This window comes from Dipteris shenzhenensis, chromosome 9, assembly GCF_047967505.1.
Source record: "Dipteris shenzhenensis isolate YYH24624 ecotype China chromosome 9, Dip_SZ_1.0, whole genome shotgun sequence".
Taxonomy (NCBI): domain Eukaryota; kingdom Viridiplantae; phylum Streptophyta; class Polypodiopsida; order Gleicheniales; family Dipteridaceae; genus Dipteris; species Dipteris shenzhenensis.
The window spans coordinates 15886719-15913141 of record NC_141604.1 but is presented as its reverse complement, the minus strand read 5'-3'; the positions used below and the strand labels follow the sequence as shown (position 1 = coordinate 15913141).

General features: G+C 44.5%; 1 protein-coding gene across 1 annotated transcript in view; it reads left to right on the top strand.

Annotated features, from left to right (window-relative positions):
- Window positions 1-3083: 3083 nt before the first annotated feature.
- LOC147898273 (uncharacterized) overlaps window positions 3084-26423 on the top strand; it is a 36908-nt gene continuing 13568 nt past the window's right edge. The window contains exons 1-3 of the mRNA XM_087379558.1: window positions 3084-3190; window positions 3432-3564; window positions 10528-10582. Of these exons, the coding sequence (XP_087235684.1) occupies window positions 3186-3190; window positions 3432-3564; window positions 10528-10582 (193 nt within the window). The 5' untranslated portion in view covers window positions 3084-3185. The remainder of the gene's footprint in view (window positions 3191-3431; window positions 3565-10527; window positions 10583-26423) is intronic.

Here is a 26423-nt window from a genome sequence, read left to right as displayed (position 1 = left end):
TGCTGCATAACCCTGTCCTCCTCCTTGAGCCATTCCAGAAATGGGGTCTAGTCTTCATAGGCTCCTTCAAGCCAGCTGCCCCTCCATCTAGGAATTGGTACATTCTAGTCACCAATGACTATTGCACAAAGTGGTGGAGGCACAAAGTGGGTAGAGGCATGAGCGATGCAAGACAGCTCAACAGCCATTATGGCCAAATTCATTTATGAGTTGATCATGACCCACTTTGGATGTCACATGGCAATTGTGACTGACCAAGGTGGCCACTTTAATAGCGGCATCATGTCCAAGATGACTAAGAGACACATGATACACAAGCTATCCACCATTTCCTATGCCCATGCCAATGGGATGCCAATGGCCAAGGAGATTCGACCAACAACTTCTTGTGGAAAGTTATGGAGAAGGTGGTGAATGATAGATGGACTGGGACTGGGACTGGGACTGAAAGGTATATTCCACCCTATGGGCTTTTCGGACTGCCTATAAACCCCTCCTTCAAAATGGTCAATGGGATCAAGGCAGTGGTGCCCATGGAGTTCTTGGTTTTGAGCCTCCATATTGTAGTGTCCAAGCAATTAAGAGCTTGGAGGAGTCTCTTACGGCACATCGAATGGAACAACTCCAAAAACTCGGTGAAGATTGGTTCATCTCTTCCTATATCTCCAATGTGGTGCATCATCGTTAAAAGAAGTGTGCACCAGCATGCCAAACTCTGGATCTTCAAAAAAAAAATGCAATATTGCTCTTCTAGTCCTGGCAAGGCCTCCACCCCAAAAAGTTGAAGCTCCAATAGGCTTGACCATATTGGATCGGTCACAAACTTTATGACGGCACATTTTTATCAATCAAGTTGCAAGGCGAGATATTCAAGATGTGGGCTTGTTAATGGTCATAGGCTTAGGCCCTATTTTGTCCCCATGCCACCTTTCCCTTTTCCAGGAAGGGCGGCTAGAAGCGACAACTGCCACCTTGGCAAGTGTGGAAGTAATTTGGTTCGATGATGATGCATCATTGTGTCTTAGAATTTTATTGTAGCACATTTATACTATTCAAGTCAAGATATAAAAGCTAATCCCAGTGCCTATATAATGCATTAGAAATGCCTACAATACACATGATGCAAGTAGTCACTAGATCTGTAAACCAACTATACTAAACTAAGTTAGGTAACCCTCTTCACATGATGCAAGTAGTCACTAGATTTGTACACCAATTAAACTAAGTTTGGTAACCCTCTTTACTTCTAAATTAGCCCTTCTCTATAGTTTCCTTGAAGGGGTATGTGTAAATTTGTCTCAGTTTATCAACTTGATGTTATTACGATCTTGTACATGAACTAAAGGAGAGAGAGAAGATTGAACAAGGTTAGACATGCCTTAATTAGCAACCTTTAGCATGTATCAATGATAATTAGTACATGGGAAGTGAGGATGTTGTTGAAGATCTCTTATATGAATCAAAGGAGAGAGTGTTAGCCAAGCAAGGTTAGAGATGACCTTATTGGTACATGGCGAATCTTTCCATTTAGTGGTCAATAAGGACCTCCACCTACATGGCAACAAGTCTCTTCTCTTTAAGTTTCAAAGTTTGTAGGAGGGGAGCAAGACTATGAAGTCCTTGCCATGATGCCTTTACATTTGAGCATTCACCTTTTGAAGTGTGTGCTCCTCATAGAAGGAGCTTGTAAGGAGAGGAAGGCAGACTCCATGCCTTTCCAAACTTCTTCTTTGTCTTTGCTGAAGTTTGACTATGTCAAAGTATTGAATGCATAAGGGGTGAAAGAGCTTTAGACTTGAAATTTAACTAGAAAATATAGAGGAGAGTAGCTACAACGTTTAGTGGCCTTTGTGAGCATCATGCCAAGGAAAATATTATTTAAGGCTTGCAAAAGATGTTATTAAAATGTTTTTAGCCAAGAAAAGTAGGTGGTAATATGTGAGGATGATACTTGTTAAATGCCACAATGAAGAGGTGTCCAAAGTATTTTTCATGTTGTATTTGGGAAGATTCTAGAATTTGAACAATTGCAAATACAATACATTGAACTCCAAAGCTATTCATAACTTAACCAAATATACATCTTAAATACCACAATGCCTTTTACTTGTCATACATGGGACAATCATAACTTAACGAACCATACATCTTAGATACTTCAAGGCCTTTTACTTGTCATAATTGGGATGATTGTAGAAATTTTGTAATTAATAAAATAGTCTTATAATTGGTGAAAGTATTACCATTAAGAAAATGGTAAGTGCTTATGTAAAGGTTTTCAAATTGGACTACTTTATATGATACTATGCTCAAAGAGGCATAATTGTTAGCACTCTTACATGCCAAGCATTCATAATGAGTTAATATGTTGAGTGAGAGGTGACCTCTAAAATATTTGTAGGAAGATAGACGTTTCATAAGTTCATAACAATTTACATTACTTGTTTTGTCATGAAAATCACGTGAGCACACGTATAATTCTCAATATCTTGGAGCATCTTTTTACAAAGTACATAATTACTAATAATCATGCATATAATTATGAATATCACATGGCCAGTACCACATAGCAAGCTTCCATGATGATGCAATATAACAGACAAGGATACGATTTGGAAAAATTTGCCCACCAATAAAGTTGGAGCTTATAGTTATCTGATGTACAAGCTTGACAATTGTTGGGGTTGGTGGAGTCACTTCTCAACATGTATAATCATCTCTCTCACCATAATACTTCACTAATTTAAAAGGATCCTGAATTTGTATGTGGCCATGGAGGAGTTGCACTGAGATACCCACGTGGTGTGCATGTGGGCAGTATTAAGTATATTTCATTGCATGTGATGAGGAAAGCTGGAAGATAGAGAGTGCTCACAAACATGATTTGAAATAGGTCACCCTCACTTGAAAGAACCAAGGGGAAGTTAGAAATTTTAAATCTTCTCCAGAGGAGGAACAAAAGGTGAAGGATGATGTGGCACAAGTTTTGAGAAGAAGATAAGAAATACTAATTGTAAAGGAGGGCAACCCTAGAAAAGGTTAACCCTAGCAACAAGGGGCATTAAAAAAAGAAGAGGTGCAATGTGGGGTGTTCTAAATTGCTAAGTGCTAACCCTCTTGTGAGCCCTAGAGTGGCCAAAGTTCAAAGTTCCCCCCCCCTGTTTTAAGTAAACTCTTCGTGAGATATGAGGTACGGTTGCTGAGCTGGTTTTTGGTTTGTGAAAAAATTTTGGCTTGAAATTTGAAAATGAGCCCTTCTTCGATTCAAAGAACTTTTTACCATCCTCGCAATTCAAATCCTACTCGCAAATCGAACTCCCCCTCCGATTGTTGCTCCTCTCCTTTCTGGAAATTTGGCTATGGCTTTGAAGATTGCTTGCCGCAAATTCCCCCCCTCCTCACGCAGTTTCCGCGGATGTTTCTTTTGCCAGAAACAGAGACATGGACGATACCAAGTCTTCCCGAAAGCGGCGGAGAGCCCCCGACCCTTCTGTCGACCTCGCCGGCACCAAATTCGGGGCTCTGCGCCGCGTCCTTCAAGACCTGCGCCCCTATGTGCTCGAGGTGAATGCCTTTCAAATATGTATTAGTAGAGTTTCAAGCGATTCGACTAGTGGGCTTTCTGCCATACGCGATCATTTTCCTCGGTCTATTTCAATGATGGAAATTTTAAGTTGTTGAACTGTGCAAAATGTAGATTTACAGAATACTTAATGAATATAAAATAACCCAACAACGACGGCTTCAAGTAAGACGACAGCTATGGACGCTTGAAGGATGACTGTGGTTCGTGGCGGTTTTTAAAGTAGCTAGAAAACCTCATTTCTTGTGATATCCCGTTGCGAATGTTCCACGAGTTTTTCGGATGAGCACAACTGCAGGTCTTGCATCCCTTATGTAGCGCAGCAATATTTAGGGAGTAATCGTTTGTAGTGGGTTAGAGACGAACGAAATGGAATGTTCGATTGAGATCTATCAGGATTTATGGGACAACCAGGCCACCGCTAAGACAGATGTGCTGCAATTCTGAATAGCTCCTCCACTTATGATGGATTACATAGCACTTATGATGGATTATATAGCCTTTATATAGGGAAAAATAGCTACATCCACACTTCCCCACGCACGAACGACAAATTTATCCACACATTTGTAACATTTGGAAACCTTGTCACATTTGTCTTCGATCAATGGTGCCTAGCACTCTCAGACACAGTCGACCAAGGATGTGTTCAGCTACTTTGGCCCTTCTCCTCTTTGTCTTCTTATCCTATAATCAAGCTTATCTATGAGGAACTCCTTCTGAATTATCTACCATACCTCTTGTTAGCGCAGCCAAAACAATTTCATAGAATTGTAATGATGCTTTTCTTGGGCTTTCTGCCTGGCTCCAAGACTATTGCATCATCAAGATGACTCTTCGGAGGTAGCTGATGTGGCATATCAGCAAATTCCCCTTATGCCATGCTTTTATAAAACAGACTCCCTTTGTATTCCTTAGAGTTGCCAAAATGGCCCTTGAATCTGTGCGCAGTGCTTTGGTAAAATCCATACCCGTTGCCCATGTATGTATTGGGCAAAGCCTTGTTGACAATAGAATAATTTTTAATATCTTTGTGTACAATTGTTTTACAATTTGTATGATTGAAATTTTATATATATATATATATATATATATAGAGAGAGAGAGAGAGAGAGAGAGAGAGAGCTGGATAAACCAGAGATGGTGGAGGAGCGTAATGGCAACTCAGCTCGAGCTTATTAAAGCACAATTCTAAGTTGTAGTCCTATATCAGGAAGGCCCCTTCATTACATCAGTTTAAGACTGAGGGTCTTTAGGATTAGATTTGAAATCTCGGATTAATGCTATTCCATCTCGATATAATGCCCATTTACCAGCTTTACGTGCATCCTTGACTTTGGTGAGCTCACTATTCCTTTGTTTAAGCTGAGTCGGAGTGAGCTCCTTAGATATCCATATCTTTGTACCCTTCAGCTTATTTGTCTGTCGGAGGATATTGACTCTCTCTATCCTTTCACCTGCATTTGTGTTCCTTTTTGAGCGATGTAGCTAATGTGGTTTTCATTCCATTCAATTTGAGGTATATTCTTATTGAGGCATATTATTTTCTCATCTTCTGTGAGAGTCACATCCTCACTAGAGCTGCCACAGCAATCTTTGGGCAACCCCCCAATGCGTAGTATCTCTTTGTTATGTACTACTGCTTCCTGCCCTTTAACTTCTGCATAGACATCTGCTTTATTAATTTTATTGCTGGCCACAATAGCCATCTCTTCCTTGGCTGAGCTAACCTGAGTCTTGATCATCTCTTTGACCGTAGAAACAAGTGTTGGTGTTGGTGGGGATGTGCTGCATTTTTCCATAACCTTTGCAATAATCTCTTGCTTGTCCTTGCTCTCCATCTCCTTCACTTTTCTTCCAAGAGCTGCAACCATAAGCCTGAGCTCACTAATTTCATGCTGTAGGTAGTAGATTTGCTCCTGTGGGTCCGATCCAATTCTTCTTTTGAATGTCAATGCATAGGGGCTAGGTGTTGCTGCAACGAAGGAGTATGAAGGCTTGCTGGTCGGGGTGGAGATGAACAACTTTGTCTTGGGAAACTCCATATTGGCCTACGTCAATCTGAGAAAACCCCTTTGTTGAAGCTAACCCCTAAGCTGGGCTAGGGGTTCAGCCCAGCCTAGGGTTATGTGAAAAGAAAGGCAAGTTGCTCCTCGAACTGCTGCTGCTGTTACGAAAGAGGATGAGCGAGGGTGGAGCGGAGGTTGACGGAGGGCTAGCGCACTGCTAGCGGAGGGCTAGCGGGGGCTAGCGGAGGACTAGTGTAGGTGGAGCAGGGAGCTAGCGGGGGTTGACAAAGGTGGAGTGGAGGGCTAACGAAGGTGGAGCAGGGGCTAACGGAGGCGGAGCGGAGGGCTAATGGAGGCGGAGCAGAGGGCTAGCGGAGGGTGGAGCGGGGGCTAACGGAGGTGGAGCGGAGACTGCAAAACATTGACGTCTTTGAAAGGCCTCACCGGCCTATGAGACAAAGTACAGAATCAAATGTGACACATACTCATACAAGCCACAAAGGGCTGAGTCCAAGGCCACACTGAGATCCTTTGTTGAGAACTATTATAAACTAAAATCAGAGATACAAACATGTGAACTCCCAAGTCTATAAAAAGTGACTAATAGCTAGACATAGTCGTAGATAAGGAGTCAGAGGATATATCCAAGTGCCATGGTGGCCCTCTTGTGAGCAGCAAAAATGTCTCATATCTGTGTCTGTCTGGTCGTCTCACGCTGTGGTCTCTGTATCCTGTGGGCCATATCAGCAGTAACACCTCTAGTCGGCCATATCAACAGTAACACCTCTAGTCGGGTGGTCTCCTCCCAATAGAATTGTAAGAGGTTGGACCTCCATCATGTGTGCTCTAGTACGTCGCCGCATCGGCGTCTCGTTTCATTGGTCCATACTGTTGTCATGTTGTCAATCTCCTCCTCTATCCCAACATGTCTGGGGGTAGGCTTGAATGTGTAGAAATCTGTGATGTGTCATTCAGCTCGATCCACCGCATTCCCTTGTTGAGTCGCCCTCTCTTGCTCTGAGATCTGGCGTAGGATGGTCTCTCTATGACGTCTCATCTCCATGAAGTAGAGACCGATGTAGATGTGGTCTTAAAAGTGGATCAATCTGATAAGAGGCCAGTATCCAAGACCCTCCTTGAAAAGGCAATGGTAGCATCCTCGGATCTCATAATAAATAGGGCAGATACATTAGAAGTGCTCCTAATAATAAACGGGGCAGATACATAGGAAGTGCCCCTGTGTCTCTACCTCACCCAATGTGCATAATCCCCAGATCCGTTGCTCCCTAGGTGTGCCTACGGCTCTACTTGCCACAATCCTCAGCTGATGGGATGAGACTCGCATTTGCCCAATGCCAATCCTAAGGGCGTGCAAGACTCGCTTGTCCTCCAAAAAAAGAAAAAAGGAAAAAAAGATAAATAGATAGATAGATAGATAGAGAGAGAGAGAGAGAGAGAGAGAGAGAGAGAGAGAGAGAGACTATCTATCTATCTATCTATCTATGAGACTGTGAAAATCCTGATACAACAAGTTGTGGTAGTGGAGCTACTAAACGAGCATCCACACCAATGCAAAAATGCAGAATGGCAGTACTAAGTCCTAAGTACAACATAGTCATGTCGATGGTCGACTATATATCAATCTTAGCATCATCATCAATATCATCATCATCATCATCATCGGGAGTAGCAAGATATCGGGATGGCATGAAGTCGTGAATGAAACGTGCCAAACACCGTTGGTCTGGGTAGGAGAGGAAACGGGCCAAAATCCCATAACTATCCCTGAAGAGGCAGTGGAAATGCCCTCGGATCTCATAGTACGTAGGACACCTGAAGATGAAATGCTCCTCTGTCTCAACCTCTTGCATGTCACACAGTGTGCATATGTGCCTCTCCTTGGATAGTCGCTCTACTCTGCTGTTCTCGATGTGAAGTTTTTGTGAAGAGACCCAGAACTGCCCAAGAGAGATCCTCGACGAGTGGGGTAGGTGAATCTGCATGTTGGTTACCACGGACAGGTTTGGTTGCACTTCAGATTGTTAGACCCAGATGTGGGTGCAAGACAGGGTCAACGCAAGGTTGGTTGACGTGCAGAGGGATTAGGTGAAGTTAAAATTTTGAGGTTTAGAAAATTCTGTCAATCAGTGACGGAATCTTGTTATCTCCATCCATAAATTGATCGAACTAGATGGAAATCCAGTTTGGAGGCGTTTTGTGGGGTTTTCACCATCCTTGCATGCCTGGACATAAAAGCAAAGTAGTTTCGACATTCTTTTGTGAAATAAGGACGATTTGACCAGGGGGCTTTCTATTCCCTCTTTTATTTAGATGGTTTACGTTTGAGTTTTCGTGTGTTTGCCATATAAGTTCCCGTGCAGTTATTTGGGATTGCAGCTATAGTTTTTTTTGGTTATTGAGATTGCGGATATTTCCCTAGTATAGGGAAAAAGTATTTGTCTCGGTTGTGAGTATTTGGAGGTATGCATGTGTAGCAGTATTTGGGTTTCAACTTATACATATTGGAATTTTAGTTGGAGACAGTGTGTTTGAAAAATAAAACCAATCGACCTAAATGGAAGTTGAAGAAGAAGCTTCTAGGGTGAATCCCGTAGAATCGGGAGTCGAAATCACGGTACATCGGAAGCAAAAGAGATGAATACTTGCTTGGAAACAACTCAACAAAAGTGCAGCAACAAAGCAACAAAGGAGATGGCAAAAGTGAACAAGTTCTTCCTTCTAGAATGAAGGGCAAAAGGCTGCAAGAGGAGCAGCTACAAAGGGCAGTAGTTGCTGCAATCTTCTTCCACCAATGGTAGGCTAGACAAGTCATCTTCTCCCTACTAAGTGCGTGTTGCTGGATCAGCTTAGTATTGAGAGGCTGAAGGCTTGAGTGAGTAAGGTAGAGCGGGTGAAGCCACCCAGAGTCTTACAGCCCTTGGAAATACCACTAGGTAGGTGGGAGAGCATTTCCATGGATTTTATAGTAGGTTTAACCTACAACACAAGGTGGATATGATCCTATCCTTGTGGTGGTTGATCGTCTTACCAAGATGGCTCACTTCATTCCGACTAGAGAGTCTGTTAGTGCCCCGCAAGTGGGAGATTTTCAGTCATTTTTGGAGTGCAGTGTTTGAGACACTAAGGATTGAGTTGGGAATAAGTAGTAGGGATCATCTGGAAACGGATGGTCAGATGGAAATAGTCAACCAGACTTTAGAGAATATGCTTAGAGTATATGTTTCATTTGGGCAACATATGTGGGACAAGTGGTTGCCATTGTTAGAATTTGCCTACAATGATAGAAAATATTCCTCTACAGGGATCAGTCCGTTCCAAATCCAACTACAGTTGGAATACCTCAGAAAGTGCCTAGTGCTGTGAACTTTGTGGTTTCAGATGCGGGATGCTAGCACTTGTGAGAGCTAACATCCGCTAGGCTGTGGATAGAGCTAAGGCGTATGCGGATGAAAATAGGTCCATTAGGGAATTTAAGGAAGGAGAAAAAGTTTTTCTTAGACTTCCTTCACACTCCAAGTCTTTGACTGTAGGAGAGTGTGCTAAGTTATCACCCCGATATTGTGGGCCGTGGCTAATTCTAAAAAGAATAGGCAAGGTGGCCTATAAATTAGAATTGCCACAGGGTTGTAAGGTGCATCCACTGTTTCATGTTTCTCGTGTAAAGAAGTTTTTGCACTCATGTGACTTACTAATCGAGGGTGTTGTTTTTTTAAAGGAGATAGAGGATAATGCAAGACACAAACGAACAAGAATCTTGGACCGAGGAACAATGCAAGTACGCAATCAAAAGATACCCACGATGTTGGTTGCATGGCATGGTTTACCTCTATTTGAGGCTACTTGGGAATTCGTGTATCAGATGCGGAGAGCATTCCCAGATTTTATCATTGAGGACGCTGATGCTTGAAGAGGGAAGGAATGCTATGCTCAAGCTGAGATAACATGACCTGGGAGGCATTAGTGGACGCTTTCCTTTAGAGGACCAATTGTCGCATGAACGGAGCGGTTCATGCAAATGGTCAAAGAAATCAATGTCAAGGTCCTTGATGAGGGTGACATGGCACGGACTAGATGGATCTAAGGCTATGGGTCTTAAATGCATTAAATATGTAAATGTGCCGAGAGGCAAATGATTAAATGTGCTCTCTAGGTGTGCATGCGGCCCTCCCTACCTTGATTCTCAGACCCGCATCTGTCCTATGGCAATCCTCAAATCATGGGTAACCTGTCTGTCCTCTAGACACTGGGGCCTAGTGATCAATCCTTCCTTTGATACTCTTAAGAAGTGGTCACGGTAAAATTGGATCTTGGTAGGAAACTCTTGGCCTTCCCCAAGTTCGTGATGTATATAGCTGGAGTAGGTCCAACTGTGTGGTACGTTTGATCTCATGTCATGGGATCTAGAGGGATGGGGCGTCCAGACTCTACTGAAAAAGGGGGGGGGGGGGGCAATCCATCCGAAAGTGGGGGGAAGGAAGAGAGAGGGGTTTGTGAGACCGAACAAGGTTTCAAGATGTTAGGATTCAATAAGGAGAGCTTAAATGCTTTTTTGAACGACTATCAAACACTAAACCAAAAAGTGAGTAGCTAGTTGTTCGAATGAGATATATATTATAAAGAGAAATACATTTATTTCTATTTTGCTGATGGTTTTGGAGGTCCCAAAGAGAGCTTTTATGATGATTGAGCCTTGTAAACCTTTAAAAAGTTCTTTTTTGACTTATGCAAAGCATTTGTTGTGACTTGGGGTCTTAAGTTAGGTTATGTGTACGTATACCCATTAAACTTGTGCTTTGTTTACCTTTTGAATTACACGTTGTGCTAGTTTTCATTTATGTGAAGTCTTTGATCTTGCACACTCTCAATGCTTTGGTTTGTTAATTGAGAGGGTTCATGGATCTTTTGTTTTTCCAGGTAATGCGGGGCCCTGACTTCTATAATAGCAGATATGCTCCTGTCATTCGCCAAGGTGCGCTAAATGTTGTGCTCTTGAAATGTTTTCCCTCATCAAATTCTAAACCGTCACTTTTCATTTGTATACTTATGCTTCACGCTTATATAGGTATCGTGACCTAATGTACAAGTAATTGCATGCTATGCAATGCATTTATCTCTTAGGGACATGAGAAAGCACTCAATGCAATCATTGAACCACTACTTCTCCAAAATGCCTATCTCCAATTCCCTTTGAGAGTATATAGAGCCCTGCTAGTCCTTTGTTAGGTATGCTATTCAATAGAGATATGTCAATTCATGAGGCTATGAGGAGCTCATTAAACGATTGAACTATTGGGCGGGACAATTCCTTGCATGTTGTTTGACATATAGTAGGGAATATGCACTAATCATTTTATACTACTGAGATGCTTGTAGAAAACCTTTGCTCTTGAGCTACCTTTGATGGATGTGACCTTAAATGAGGGGGCTTGCATGGCAAAATCAAGGGGTGGGTCAGGTTGTGAAACATCCCTTATATGTTAGCTACAACTAGCCTAGGGCTCCCTATGCAATCGTCTATCCATGACTTACTTGCAACACCACCAATTGCTAGTAATGCGATAGGGGCACACATGTAGTCACCCAATTGTAGATCCTCACAAAGAGCTAAAGGTGAGGCAAACCGCAAGCATACTGATGTTGTTAGGGAATCATAGGCCTAGGTGGGCTCCTCCTAGTTGGGTATCCTCAGGAATACCCACTCTCAGGAATCCTCGGAACGAGTCAAGGCTGGCAATTACATAGGCTTAGGGTGTCTTAGGTATCTCAACCCTAAGATTACCCTAATCGTACTAAAAGTACACCATGTCCTAACGGATCGTCAAGTAAACCCATTGACCCTGTGAGAGAAGGCGAGGTGACCACTTCTAATTAGCATAAAACTGCACTCTATCCTGAGCATTTTTTATGCTTCCCTTGCAAGCTGCAACATATCTTGTTGCTATTGCAACTGTTTAATAGTAGTACCAACCTTGGCATTTTGCAAGTCAACTACTCATGGGGCTCTAGGCTGGTATCCATACATCATCCCGAATGGACTGATTTGGGTGGCTGAGTGCTTAGTGCTGTTGTATGCAAACTCCAATAAAGAGGATACTCTTTCCAATTAGATTGCCTCTAGGAGACATAAGCTCTCAACATATCTTTTGGAGTTTGAATTTCCCTCTCATCTATCCATGTGATTCAAGGTAATTAATCGAACTCATTATGAGTTGAGTGTCCAATATTGTGAATACAGCTCTCTAGAAATGCCCAATAAACGTAGCATCTCTATCACTAACAATTTCAGTTGGTAAACCATATCCTAAATAGTTTTTCCACAAACTGATGAGCAAGCTGAGTGGTGGAAATGTTTTCTCTTGAAGGTATGAATTGTGACAAGTTGTGTTGGAAATATTGTAATTTCATATGCATGCTTTGCAAAGTTCTAGAGCTGAAATGGAAAGTTCAAAGCTGTTAAAAGTTTAGTTTCTCTCTTGTTCTAGTATAGTCTTATGTCATATGATGATGTGTCGTATGGCATTTCATATGACGTGGCCTTCTCGCCCCCGTTCCCCCTTCCGAAACGTTCCCATTTTGGCATCCAACGTTCCTTGGCAACTGTGAAGAGGAGCACCTATGCCTTTGGCTTCAGACTCATCTATCCATGCAAATCATCGTCACCGATGACCTTGACATTAAAACCCTTTGACCATATACATAAAGCGCAATATACATTCTTTATAATCATCGGTTATCTAAAGGGAAATGCCGACTGACCCTTTCGAGGTCATATTATCTCTTATCTCATCTTGGGCATAATATTCATTTTCTCTTGAGGCATTAGTGTCCTTGATGATGAAATTTGGGAATGCTCTTTGCATCTGGTAAACAGACTCCTAGGTCTCTTGAGATAGAGGTAAACTATCACGAGGGCGTGAATTATAGCACATGCATGTGGGCTAGACCCGAGTAAGAAAGAGGGCAAGGCCTTGGGTTGCGAAGTGAGCAAGCTCTCAGGAATTGTGCCTTGGGGATGAAATTGGTCATTGGTCCAATTAGAGGGGGCAAAGTACCCTTAGGACCCAAGTTGCCCATTTGTTTGGTCCCACTAGAAGGGGCAAGGGGCAAATGAGTTTTAAAGTTGGTCATTGGTTTGATCAACTAGGACCTGGGGGCAATGTTAAAATGTGGGCTGCCACACATAGTCACTAGAAACGTTTCGTCTGTTTCGTTTCATTTCGACTTTTCAGACGAAACGGATAGGTTTTGAATTGATACTTAATACATGCCCTCATAGGGGCAAAAATATATGTTTTATTTAAGTTAGAGTGAACAAAGAGAAATACAAGTCAAGATGCTAAAAAGGAAATTCAAAACACAAGCACATTGGATTCTAGAAAAAACAGGGTAAAAACGTGTATTTTGATTTGGGCGAAACAAAGGTTCTGCTGAGATCGTTTCATCCTATTTCGAAACGTTTCGTTTGTTTTGCGTTTCAAGGTTTTGAACAGGACGAAACGGGTTTTCATGTGACTATGCTGCCACATGGCATGCCCATGCAAATGATTTTGGCAAGGATGACCTTGAAAGGCTCCATGACAAGGAAAAATGGGATGCACGTCGCGCGGGCTGAGGATGACTACGTGCAGGCACGGGCATCGACGGGGAGGAGGATCAAAGGTTTGTGGAGTTATGGGTTTGCCTTGCGCATGTGTGAACTCACAGGGCTGAGAGTACGGCCTTTTGTGTACGGGCAGGTATGAGGATTGGGCCTCGAGCTTGAGGAGCTATGGTGTGGGCTGAGGCTTATGCACGTACGGAGGCTTCACGTGGCTTGCTGCGTTAATTGTATGGAAGTGTACAGGCTGATGGCAATACCGGACTAGCGCTTGGGCTCACAGTTGGTTGTATGGGCTGCTTTAGTCTAAAGCATAGAGCTCGTACGGTGAGCATAGCGGCTGTGTACGGGAACTTCATAGGGTTGCGCATCACTTGTACGATTGGGACCACGCTTCTGTACGGGCTGCTGGTGTACAGACTGTTGGCTGTAGCAGATACACCTGCCGCTATGTTTGCTGCGGCTGGGGGGCTTCACATGTTGATGGCTTGGTGCTCTGAGACCTCGGGTCAACAAAGAGCTGTGAAGTAGTTGGTCTTCCTCCTTGTCCTAGTTTCCAAGGATACGGGCTGTGTGTTTACGCTCCTATCTTTGCTTTGAAGGAACTGTGTAATCCAGAACGGATTACTAGTAATAGCTCCAGGTTTTTATGCAAATGCTTAGGACAGATTTAAATGCTTACTGTTAAGCTTGGTGAGACCAATGCATAACAAGGAGTAAGCATTGGGCTTTGATGCCTACCAGAGTGTGAAGCATTGTCAATGGATGCTAGCTGTGTGTCCATGATTTATCCCTGTCTAGAGCAGGTGAATATCTAAGAGGGCACTTAAGGCAGCTAAGGGAGTCCCTGTGACCAAGTATTGGCTGCTAGGAACATGCATAAGCTGAGTGCAAGTGTTTTGGACCTGAAATGGATGCTCATAGCTATGCTTGATGGAGGTCACTTTCAGTAGAGATTGTGCTTTGGTTTCTTTAAGAGATGGGTCACATGCAGGCAGTGGTTGCTAGGCCGATGGCACATCTGAGTACAGCCTTGTTGCTGAGTAGGCTGGGGACGGGAATCCATGCTTGGAATGTGAAGTAACCTTGGAACCCAAGAGGGATGGTACAGGTGTGACTGCCATAGTGTTTGCTGTGTTGTGATGCTAGTTCTCTTATGGGTAACAAGTTGATGTATCGGGATATGTGCGACCCATAGGGTGAGAGACTATTGGTCATGGCAGTCTTGGACAGTGGAGAAAGCTCCTGTATGCTTTCTTTCTCTGATTTGAGCAGACGGATGACTAATTGGACTTTAGTGACAGTTATGGGGAACATTGTGGCCAAGGGTGGTTACTAGTGACGGTTTTCGGCTGTGTGCAAGCTCTTTGGAATAGGAATGGAGGCCTATTGCCAGGGTGAGTGAGAGTAGTGAGAACAGTAAAGGCATGCAGGGTATGTGAATGCCTAATGGGATGTGGAATGCCTCAGATGCTAGGAAGAATGTATCCTTTCTGTAGCCTGGTTTTTCAGGGCCTCTCACTTCTTTAAAGAAATACCGAAAGGGGCGCCAAGGTTTGCGGCCAATCTTTGTCTTTGTTTTTTAGCAGGTGCACTCTAGCTCCCAATCTACCAGTTATACTTTTGCTGAGTTGTTGATGTAAAAGTGCTGGCTGGTTACTTGTTAGTTTTACTGCCCTTTAATATTATTGAAGGCTGGTTTCATGGTTCCATCGCCAGGACATCACCGACTTCCTCAAGGGGGTGAGTCCGTGGTTGCGTTGGTGAGGAGACATCACTATCTTCTCCAAGCAGGTGGGCCTGTGGTTATCTATGGTGCAAGTATTGCTGGCTGTCATTGAATTGCAGCAAGGACAATTCAGCAAGTATATCACATAGTGACGAGGATTGTAGCGGAAAGGAGTCCTCCCATGATGGAAGACTTGCTGGACAGCAAGGGGAAGATTGTCATTCCAGTGGATGGTGAAGAGCTTGAGAATTGGGTAGAGAGAGATGCCCACTCCCTAGCATTAATCATTGGGACCACGGCGGATTCTATTCTTCCGCACATCTAGATAGCTGAGACGTCTGTAGAGGCGTGGGCTATCCTGAAGGATTTGTATGAAACTGACAATACATCTCGAATTCTGATGCTCCAACATCAACTGTACAATCTGGACATGACTGAGGCAGACAATGTTCATGACCATCTGACAAAAGTCAAGGTGGTAAGGGACCAGCTCGCAGCAGTTGGTCAGAAGGTAGATTCAAGTCAACTGGCACTGTTGATTTTACACAAGCTACCTTGAAGTTTTAAGAGTTTCGTGACTACAGTCACTATAGGACAGAGGACCAAGCCTCTCACCTTCGAGGAGCTTGGGCCTTTACTATTGCAGGAAGAGGCTCGGGAAAAGTTGTTTACTCAATCGGTCGAGAAGGCTCTCGTGGCAAGGGACAAGCCCGGCAAGGGTTAGTTCAAAGACTCCAAGAACAAAAGCAAGACCGAGGATGCATAGAAAAAGAGGCAGATGAAGTGCTTCTACTGTGAGAAGCTTGGCCATTTTGCTAAAGAGTGCTGCAAGAAGAAAGCGGACCTCAAGAAGGGGTCCAAGTCCAAGGAGGAGCCAAAGACCGAATTGGCAAACGTCACGAATGGCGCTCTCTTCATCATCACCGTGTATTGCTCCGCTTATGCAGTCAGTGAAGGAGACGAAGGTTGGTATGTGGAAAGTGGAGCTTCAAAGCACATGTCCAACAAGGAGTGGTTCAAAACTGAGTGTTGTATGAGCTAGATCGGGAGTGAGGTGTGAGTGATTCTATCCTCAATTTCCAACATTGGAACCAACTCCTAGGTCTTGTTCTTCTCAATGGATTCTAACCCCAGCTCCATGGCTTTTTTCGCTCCTAAGAAAGCGCTTGGTGTACTGAAGAGGATTCTGTCTTTCAGAATACGAGACATCAAAGAGTAATTTACTTGTACTGGGGTTCCTCTCGAACCTTCTCCTTGAAGCGATGGGATCTATGTGGACCTCCCTCTTCCTTGAGCCATGAAGAGGGAATATCTGCTACTCCAGATTCAAAGAGAGTTTCATAAGCGACTTGAGCACTCTTTGAAAACCCGGCCTTGAGCTCTCCCTCGGGTCTTGAGAAGGTGCATCATCATTCGGGTCACTTTTCGGCACACTATCTGATGAATCTGTTGGGACTTGTGGGGGCTCAAACACGGGAATGATATCACTATCACCACCATCAATTGGCTCTCCAAGAACAAGTGGCTTCTGAATGACACTGGACGAAATTTGTTCATTGAAAATGACGTCCCTGTTGAGAAAAATCTCTTTCCTTGAGGGATCATACAACCTGTATCCGCTTGTTTGATGACGATTGTAACCTACAAAGATCATTTGGGTGGATTTAACATCCATTTCCCCCCTTTGTTTCTTGGGAATGTGGACATAGGCATCACATTTTAATATGTGGAAATGAGATACATCAGGTTTTTGCCCAAAATAAGCCTCAAGGGGAGTCATCTACAAAATAGTAAAGGTCGAAGTACGATTTAGGATATGAACTGTGGCCTTTGCCTAGAAGAACCCAGGGACCTCATGATGCGTTAGCATGGTCCTAGACATTTCCGCCACCGTCCTATTCTTCCTCTCAAGTACCCCTGCTTTGGAGGTAGTTCTTGTGTTGGCAAATTCTTGCCAGATGCCCTTCATCACACAAAACTCATCAAAGGTGTGGGAACATGACTCTCTAGCTTTATCGGACCTTAGGGTTTTCACAATCAAACTAGACTCATTCTTCACAAGAGCACACTCCCGAAATCAAGAATAGGCCAAGGTCTTCTGAGCCAGGAAATAGATCCACATAAATGTGCTGAAGTCATCAACCAACAGCATGAAATATAATGCATTTCCAAGACTAGGAATTGTCATATGTCCACAGAGATCCACGTGAACCATCTCCAGAGGTGTAGAACCCTGTCGTGAAGCTTGCTTTGAAAAGGCCTCTTTGTGCGGCTTCCCTCGTATACATGAATGCCACTGACCATGCTTGCTGCCCACATCAGGTAAACCAAGAACCGTTTGTTTTCGAGCGGCTTTGCGCAGCGCTTTGGCATTCAGGTGACCAAATTGGAAATGCCATAAATCACCTCGAGGGGTCATTGTGACCAAAGAGAGAGCTGACAAAGTATAAATACCATGATCCACCGTACCAGTGTGAACTACTTGGCTGTATCCCCAACCTCCACAAAGTCTACATTGAATAGAATAGTTGTGCCAAGCTTGCATGCCTCATATACTGACAACAGATTGCAACCAAGGGAGGGAACAAACAGTACCTTTGAGGAGTGCATCCCCCCTTTGCCGTCGGGAATAATGTCAAGACTGCCTTCGCCACAAACTTGATGGTTGGATTGTCTCCGAATGCAAATGTAACCCCTTGAAACCATAAAATTCTTGAGTCCATCTTGAGATGGGCTCATATTGTGAGACGTGCCATTATCGACAATCTAGGTCCTAGAGTCTTTTGCTTGAAGTGCAACCCCCTCCAATGGGAGATGCCAAAGAATCGAGAATATCAATATGGACAAGGGCCAGAGTAATGGTTGTGGAATAGGAACGGGTACCCTTATGGACTATCCGGAGAGGGCATTTCCTTTAATAGTGACCTTTTTGGCCACAATGATTGCACGAATGCTTCGCCTTTAGTGCTCTTTTCTCTGCATCTGTCTTCTTGTTGAAAAAGGACCTCTGTCCTTGATTTTGGCCCTTTTGTGGGGCAGCCAAGGCATTTGAGCTGCTCCCCTAGGAAGGACTATGAAATCTCTCCTCCTGATGGAGCACATTGGTGGAACCAACTCCTCCCATGTCAACATATTCATCCTACCACTAGTGGTCAAGGATGAATAAAATGCAGAATATTGAGAAGACAAGTGGGAACAGCAATATTATGGCCATGTCCTTAGATGTTATCTTCTTCCTTGCTTGGGGAATCTCTTGCTGAAGCCCATCCCCCTCTACCTCACCTGGGGACCTACAACGATGGCCCTCACTCTACCTCTCATGGGTGGGCAAAGCCACAACGATGGCCCTCACTCTATGATACATGAGATGCTACCTCTAACAAAAGAAGGCGTCTTGCTATTGGTCTTCCTTGTTGGAGAAGAACCACCCCTACCGCAATGCGACTTGCATCGGTTTCTATTCAGAGGATCGATATTTTTTCGCTCCGGACTTGAGAGCAATGCCTTCTTTATCGCGTTAAAACTCCCTTGTTGATTTGGAGCATTATACAAACGGTACTTTATCTGAGGTCATCTCAATCAAGGGTGACACCATCTCGGAACATGTTTTCATATGTCTTTGATAAAACTGGACAAATCCTAAGAATGATTGCAACACAATCACATTCTGAGGAATTGACCACACTAATATTGGAACCTTCTTCGGTTCCATTTCAACCCCCTCAAGAGTTAAGAATGAACCCTAAATACTCAATTCTAACCATGCACAACATGATTTTCTCAACATTAACATTGGAGTGGCTTTCCTCAAAGCATTGGACACTTCTGCGATGCACAACAATACTTTTGCTGTAAATGAGGATATTGTCAATACTTTTCCTGAAAGCATTGGACACTTTTGCGATGCACAACAATACTTTTGCTGTAAATGAGGATATTGTCAATAAAGTGTAAATCATTCATAAACATGATGAACGTAGCCAAGCCAAACATTATTAGTAAATATACTGGTAATGTCCAAACCCCCTCGTGAAAGTGGTTTTATGCACATCCTCGCCTCTAATACAGGTCTGACGACAGCCACTCTTAAGATCTATCTTACTGAAAATGATGGCTGCATGTAATACATCTAGCAAATCATCAATCGGAGCCATCGGATACTTGTGCTTAGTAGTGATATTATTCAATCCTCCCTAATCTTTATAGGGGCGAAAAGTATCATTCTTTTTCTTTTTCAATATCACTGGCAAAGCGAAAGGTTGACACTGAGTTGAATCTTTCTCAGGTTGAGATATTCTTCCAGTGGCCTTTGCATCTCAGCTTCTTCAGCAAGGCTTAACCTACAAGGAGCCCTATTTAGAGGTTCTGTTCTCGAGATAAGTTCAATCTTGCGTTAAACATTCTGCCTAGAGGTAACCCATAAAGGAACTCATCCTAAAACAATAAGAGAACTCCTCTACAATCTGATTAGCCAACTTGGCCTTTTTCCTATCTTGGGAGCGTGAGTGCTAGTCGACAGACCTCCAATCGACTCTATTGATATCACACAAATGAAATAAAAACTCTTTTGGAGTTTTTTGAACTTCCATCACGGAGACAAATGGTCCTTGAGGTAAATCCTTTTTACCTCACATAACGTATTGCACATCGGTCATCTTTAATTGATAAATGTGGTTCTTCCAATCAAGGCTGGATTCTTCTTAGAATGCCATGTGTCATGGGAATCTAAGAAATAAAGAGAAATACTTTATTTTGACTCCCATCAAAGAGGGCTGACTACAGTCAACTAGAGAAAGTTTCTCCTTACTATCTGCTTTTAGTTACGTGCTGGGTGGGGACGCCCATAGAGGACTAGGAATAGTAAGAGCACAAGAATGCATGTATTGGCTAACAGTTAACAGGGTGAGGTGTTGTGTGGGAATTGCTTTATTTGTAACAGGGGACCGGAGAGTGCTAAACTAACCCACGTTTTAAGGGAAAAAACATCTTTTAAATGGGATGACCAGCTTTAAAGATGGTTCCACAGGCGAGATTGCAGCTACAATGATTGGAGCACCGAATTCTTGGGGAAAGCCCTTGCTTTCCAGAAAAGCCAGCCTATTTTGGCGCCCTAAAAGCATGGGTTGGCTCCCTCCCAAGGCTATATATTCAGGAGCCTCCATGCTCTATGTAGGATTTCAGAACCAGTTAGTTCTATTGCTGTCTCACAATCCTTCCTTGTATCAAGCTATTGTCTTTCTAAAATAAAATCCTTTAAGGGGGTCCAGCCCTTATTTCTTGCCCCTTGTATAGTTACTTTTTCTCTTTCGAAATCTTTTTCCGATGAATAACTGCTGTTTTCACTCCCTTCTTGATTTCGGAGCACCTAATTTACTGAGGTTTTTGATGAAGAACTGAGAGTTGCATGCCATCTTAGTTACAGTATTATCAGAGTGCAGTCATCACTCTCTTCTTAGGGGGTGATGATCCCAGATTCCAGTTGCACCCCTTGTTGTGAAGCTCAAGGTTCACATCCAGGATTATGTGGATCAAGAAGAGTTTGACCCCTCTCCATTCAAGTATCATGGCATAGTTTTGGGGATTTCCTGGTTTCATAGACTTACAGAAACACAGAAACAAGGACCACAAGATTATTGCCAAAAGAAAAGGGGAACTATTTTTATTGTATCTAATGTTTTAGCTGTAAATCAATAAAGTCTTCTATTTCTGCGTATATGATTTTTATCAAAGATAGGGACACTGATGCAACAATTGAATTGAGTCCGTTGGACAGAGAAAATTTTCTGTTTTTGGAGTCTTTCAAGGATTTTTTCTGAGAGAATTACCGCCAATGTGTCCCAAGGATTACACCATCGAACTCTTACCAAGGAGTGGGCCGCCAAACCAGCCTACCCTATAGGGTGAGTGCAGTTCTGAGAGGAAATTATGACTAGGTACAAGATTTATTTTCTAAAGGCCTCTCTGCTGCCCTGGTAGACAGCCCCATGCCTAGGGCCCCTTTTATTGGGATGGAGGGCCCTAGAAATAGTCCGACCCAGTTTTGCAGACACAGGTGGCCCCAAATTGACGCCTGGCTGCTTGTGCTTGTTGTCTGCTCTGCTCCGACCTGATCTGAAGAAAGGTGCAGGGCTGCCACATGGGCAGTATGCAGGCTGCCATGTGGGCAGCAGAGCAGCTATACCAGGCTGATCTTGGAGGGCAGCACAAGCCCCAAATGGTGAACAGAAGGGCCCACACATGGGGCAAGTACTATGACCAGGGCCAAAGGCTGCACAAGGACAGGTATGATTAGACCTGCAAACAGGACTGCGACCAGCTCACAGGTAGGGAGGTGACCCCTAAAATCCCAACGCCCCCTGTCATTGGCCCACCGTGGGTCAACATCCACACATCGATGCACATACTCCATTAGCTCCCATTGAGAAGCACTGCGGAACAACTCAGAGTCGTCCTGCTCCCTGCTCCTGAAGCTCCTCCTCACCATAGCCTCCCTCCCTTCCTCCCTTCCAACCCGTCTCCGCCTCCCCTGTGCTCGTCCGGCTCCGCCTCCACTCCCGTGCACCCTCCGGCTGCTGCTTCCTCTCCGCCTCCCCTCTGTCTGCTCCGCCTTCCCTCCCGTCTACTCCCCTCCCCCCCCTGCACCTTCGCCCCCCTCTGTGCTAGTCCGTGCTGCCCCCCGTGCCTCTTCTGCCCCTGCCTCCCCCCCCCCCAAAAACGTCCTCTTCATCTCCCATCCGCTCTTCTCCCCCTGTGCGCAGGCTGCTGCTGCCCCCTGAGTGGTCAACACTCTATCGCTGACTTAATGCTTCTAGTGCCTCATCCACCCGTGATGTCTTGTGATGATGATGTGATTGATATGTAGTCGACCACCGACATGACTATGTTGTACTTAGTACTTAGTACTACCATTCTGCATTTTTTGGCATTCTGATTGGTGTGGATGCTCGTTTAGTAGCTCCACCCTCACAGCTCGCTTGTATCAAGATTTTCACAGTCTCATAGACCCATCGGTCTTCGGAAGACTTTAATAAAATTTCTTTCTTTCTTTATTTCTTTCTCCTCCCCCTTTCTTCATTCTCTCCCGCTCCCCTTTTTTCCCTTCACCCCCACCTCTTCCCATAGGGCTACTTTTCCGCCCCCCTTGCGGTGGTTTTTTTTTTCTTCCTTTTCCCGCCCTTTTTAGCTGTTGTTTGGAGCTGCTCCAATAAGGCGGACCCCCCGCTTGGGTTGGGGGATGGGCTGAATATCGAGGGTCTTCTTTTGGGTCCCCTTAGGGTGGGACTTGAGTAGGGTGCACTTTTTGAGTAGCGTGGAGGTGTCGTGGCACCTCGGGCTGTTGTCACGTTGCTCGAGTTTTGCTCATTCCTTAGCCTGAGTGTCAGCCCATTTGTAGCGCCAACGTGGCCTTCTTTCTTCTTTTTGGAGCTTTGGGTTAACTGTTAACACTTGGAAGAAAGAGAACCTGGTGGCGACTTCTGTCGGGCCCAAAGGGCTCAAATGGTAGTACCTTCGACCCCCCCAGCCATCAAGGTTATTCTTTCTCCTCAGGAGAAACAACAGGTCAAGCAAGCAGCTCAATCCCTCACGGACAAAGAGTATTGGGCCAGATAGTAATCTCACCCCTTCAAGAGTCAGATCTGCGATTGGTTATAGGTGAGTTTAGCATTAGAGGGGGACCACATCCAGGAGGTCACCATCTATGGACGAGGAGTCTCCCTTCTCTAGCTATGCTCACTTGTCATCACCCAGGCACTAGTTGAGCAGAGTCCCATCTATCTTGGCCTACACCTGGTTTTCCTTTTCCCCTGGTACCACGGCTTTACCGTAGAGGACATGGACGCGTACCACCATGTGCCTCGCTTTTCGGTGACGCTTCAGTTTCCGGGACTTACCAGGGAGTACATGACTATCCTCCCTTCCATTGGCTGAGCTTTTGGTATAGGAGTCAGCCGCATCGGTGGTAACAAATGAGGGGTCAAATTGGTGTTAGAGGACTCAAAGTCCATCCCGGAGTGGATCCTTCTCGAGACTCTTGAGGAAAGTGAGCTATGTCAGAGGATTGAGATCTCAGGATTATTGGGTGAGTGCCTTTGATGCAGGGAGCATGGACATGTCACAGGGACGTGAATTTCTAAAATGTTAGGAATTTACTGGCCTCAAACTGATTAAATTTGTAAAGGACACTTCAATGCAATTAATTCCATGGGCCATGGCAAAGGATCTGAAGGATAGAGAGGGGTAAAAATCCCTTTCGCTAAAAATAGCTCCGGGAGCCACGTTTGATTGGCTTGGAAAGCAAGTATAAAAGTCTAAATTTTCTTTCAAGGCTGTTTTTTGGATCACAGAAATTTTCAAGTCACAAGCTGGGAAATTGTGCTAGGGAGAGGCAAGTCACAGGGTGGGAAATTGCTCTAGGGCTATCCTATCACATTGCCGAAATTTTTGACTACCAGCGCAGTCTGTGGGCTGCCAGGGCTGCTAGAAGCTCAAAAACGAAATTCGTTTTTGTGCCACAAGCCTCCAGATCAGTTCGTTTTTTGCTGCATGCCTTCCCAGAGGCCCAAATCTGATTCACACTTATTCTAGGAGTTTTCCAAGCCAGGTGCCTATCAAAATCGCTCTTTTCCAAGCAGTTTGGAGCTTCCAGGCAACTCAATTTGCTTCCAGACTTTGGATTCTCTTCCAGCAAGTTTTCCAGGGTTGATTTTGCTGATTTTTTTTTTTGCAAAAAAGAGACTTCTATTAAGTAAGAAAGAAACTCGCTAGAGCAAGCTCTGTGCAGAAAACAACATGCTAAGCATGTAATAAAAAACACCTCAGAAGAATGAGGTAGAAAGAAACCAAGTCTGAGGCTGAAAATGCCAACTCAACCCTGTAGAAGTCTCAGCAAAGAAGGGAGAGTCTCTCCAATCTCTGAGAAAAGCAACTCTCTTGGAGGAGGCTGCTCGAGAGGATCTGTGCATGGTCGCTCAAATGGCCATCAGAGTGTGTACCGTATCTGTCCAAGTACTGGCCAAGATATGAGAAGGGTGAACCTGAGAAGCCTCCAAAGCCTCAGTGCATTTGGCTCTCCAAATGTGCCATGCTGCAATGCTAGCTAAGATCTCCCATGGAGAGTCAACCGAGGAATGAGCAGCCCTGAAGAGAGTGGCTAGAACATCCTCTAGAGAGCACGACTCCATAAGGTGTCGTCGGATGTGAAGAGCCCAAGAGGAGTCATGTCTCTCAAAGAAAACTTGGGGCCCTGAAAGAGTGAGCCAAGTCACTGATCCCCAGGTCATATAGAAGGGGAGGCGAACAAAAGTGCTGAAAAGTCTTGCAATCCCCTTCCATATGATTCTCGCCTGTCTGCAATCCCAAAGGCAGTGTTGTATTGTCTCCGAAGCAAAAAGGCAACGAGGGCAAGTAGGGTCAGCTGGATCTCCAATGGTTCACTGCTATCCCACCATGAATAGAAAGCCAAAAGAAGAGAGTGATTTTTCTATTCCGGTGGGATTTTCAGAGCCTCTGCCAAAAAATTTTATGCAAGTCCGTAGAAATCTGAAAGTTCTCCCAATGAGGAGCTCTGGTAGGCCTCCAACCCCTACAACTGAGTTGGAATTTCCTGGCATTACTGACCGTGTAACGAAAGAAGGGGATGCCCTTCATCTATCCATTCCCATTCCCCAGGGTCCCACTGCAAGAACTTCATTGGGACACCTCCATAGAGCCACAGCCTCCATGAGCCCAGGGCAAAGAGAAGCGGGTCAGGATCCAAATACCACTGTGAAAGAGAGCCATGCTCCATGAAGCCCACTATCCTGACTGGCTGAAACGGTACCTCTAACAAGATATCTTCTATGGATCTGGACAGCTTGCCCCCCGAAGTAACATCAAAGACTAAGGCATCCTCATGTGTGTCATGAAAAGCAATCACCTGTAAAGGAATTCCCAATTTGGAAAATGCCCCCATCCAGGTGGAGCAAGAAATAGGCATGTCATCTGTGTCCACCCAATCCAAGGGCAAGGCTGCATCAATCTGCTGGACTCTCCTTGCACTTTCTCTGAGATTAAGAACCATCTGTGCCTGCTGGTCTGCAAGAAGCTTCCTGAATGCTTTCCATGCTCCCACGGTAGAAGCAGGGCCCCTCTCCCATCTTGGCCACTGCATGTAAGGAGAAGCTCTAAGTGGTCTGCCATGCTCATCCAAAATACAGTCATTCCACATGATAGGCTGCCTTTCAATCTCTTCACGGGTGGATGGGGGAATCTTGCGAAGTGTACTCTTGAAGCTGGCCCATGCTTTCAGGATAGCAACCATAAGAGGGGAAGAGGGAGATCTGAGGTGGGCTGTGGTGAAAACCCATCTGGTGCTATGTGTCCAATCCTCTCCTGAAGTGGGCGTGCGAGATTGTATGCATTTGATAAAGAAATCCTTCTAAGGCTCTTGCCCTGGCATAAGTCCTCTCACAACGACCTTGCAGAGTAAGGCTCTGCACTGTAGATCCGGGTCGATGATATTGAAACCCCCTTCTCTTGTAGGAAGAATCAAGGTCTCCCAAGCCACCCTGGCTGTAACATCAGTTGTGCCATCTAGACCACTTCATAAAAAGTTTCGTACGGGCCTCTTAAGCTGAGTGATACAATCCCTAGAGTGGCACCAACAAGAGCAAACAAACCATGCTGTGGCTAGAAGAACCTGATTAAGTACCACCACCTTGGAAGCCAAGTCAAGTTTAGCTGAGCTCCAGAAAAGGAGCTTTCTTTTGATGCTCTCCAACACCGGAGCAAAGTGTTGTGAGGGAGAGATGCCCACCCCAACCTGGCAGCCCAAATATCTGACAGAGACGCCCCTCTGTACCCAAGTGAAGGCAATATCATTACCCCAATCCGGTGTGTCACCATCACAAATCCAAAAGCCATTGGATTTATGCCAATTAATGGGTGCACGTGCAGCCGTGCAAAATAAATCCAAGGCTTTCCGGAAGAAAGTGAGTGTCCTGGGGGTGGCATCCAAAAAAACAGCTGTGTCATGTGCCGGCTCACTATCCAAGAGCTCTTCTTCCCGGCGGATAGGAAGCCTCAGCCCATAAATATCAGCTTGAGATCTAAGGTATATATCTACTCATAGCTTCCGCCACAAACAGAAAAAGAAAAGGGGCAAGAGGACATCCCTGGCGCATTGATCTGGAAATCTGAAACCTGTCCCCTCTTACCCCCCCAATGAGCACTTGGCTATGGGCTGATTTGTAGAGAGAGGATACTCCTCTAATCCATGCATTTGAAAAACCAAAGTAGGATAGAGTACCCTCTAAAAAATCCCAGTTTACTCTGTCATAAGCTTTCTCAAAGTCCAAGAGTAGAATGGCCAATCTTTGGCGGCTCTGCATGGCCCATTCTGAGGCCTCCCAAAATGAGAAAATGTTATCAAATATACTTCTGCCATGCACAAACCCTGTCTGCGTGTCATGAATCAAATCTGGAAGAAAAATCTGTAGCCGCAGA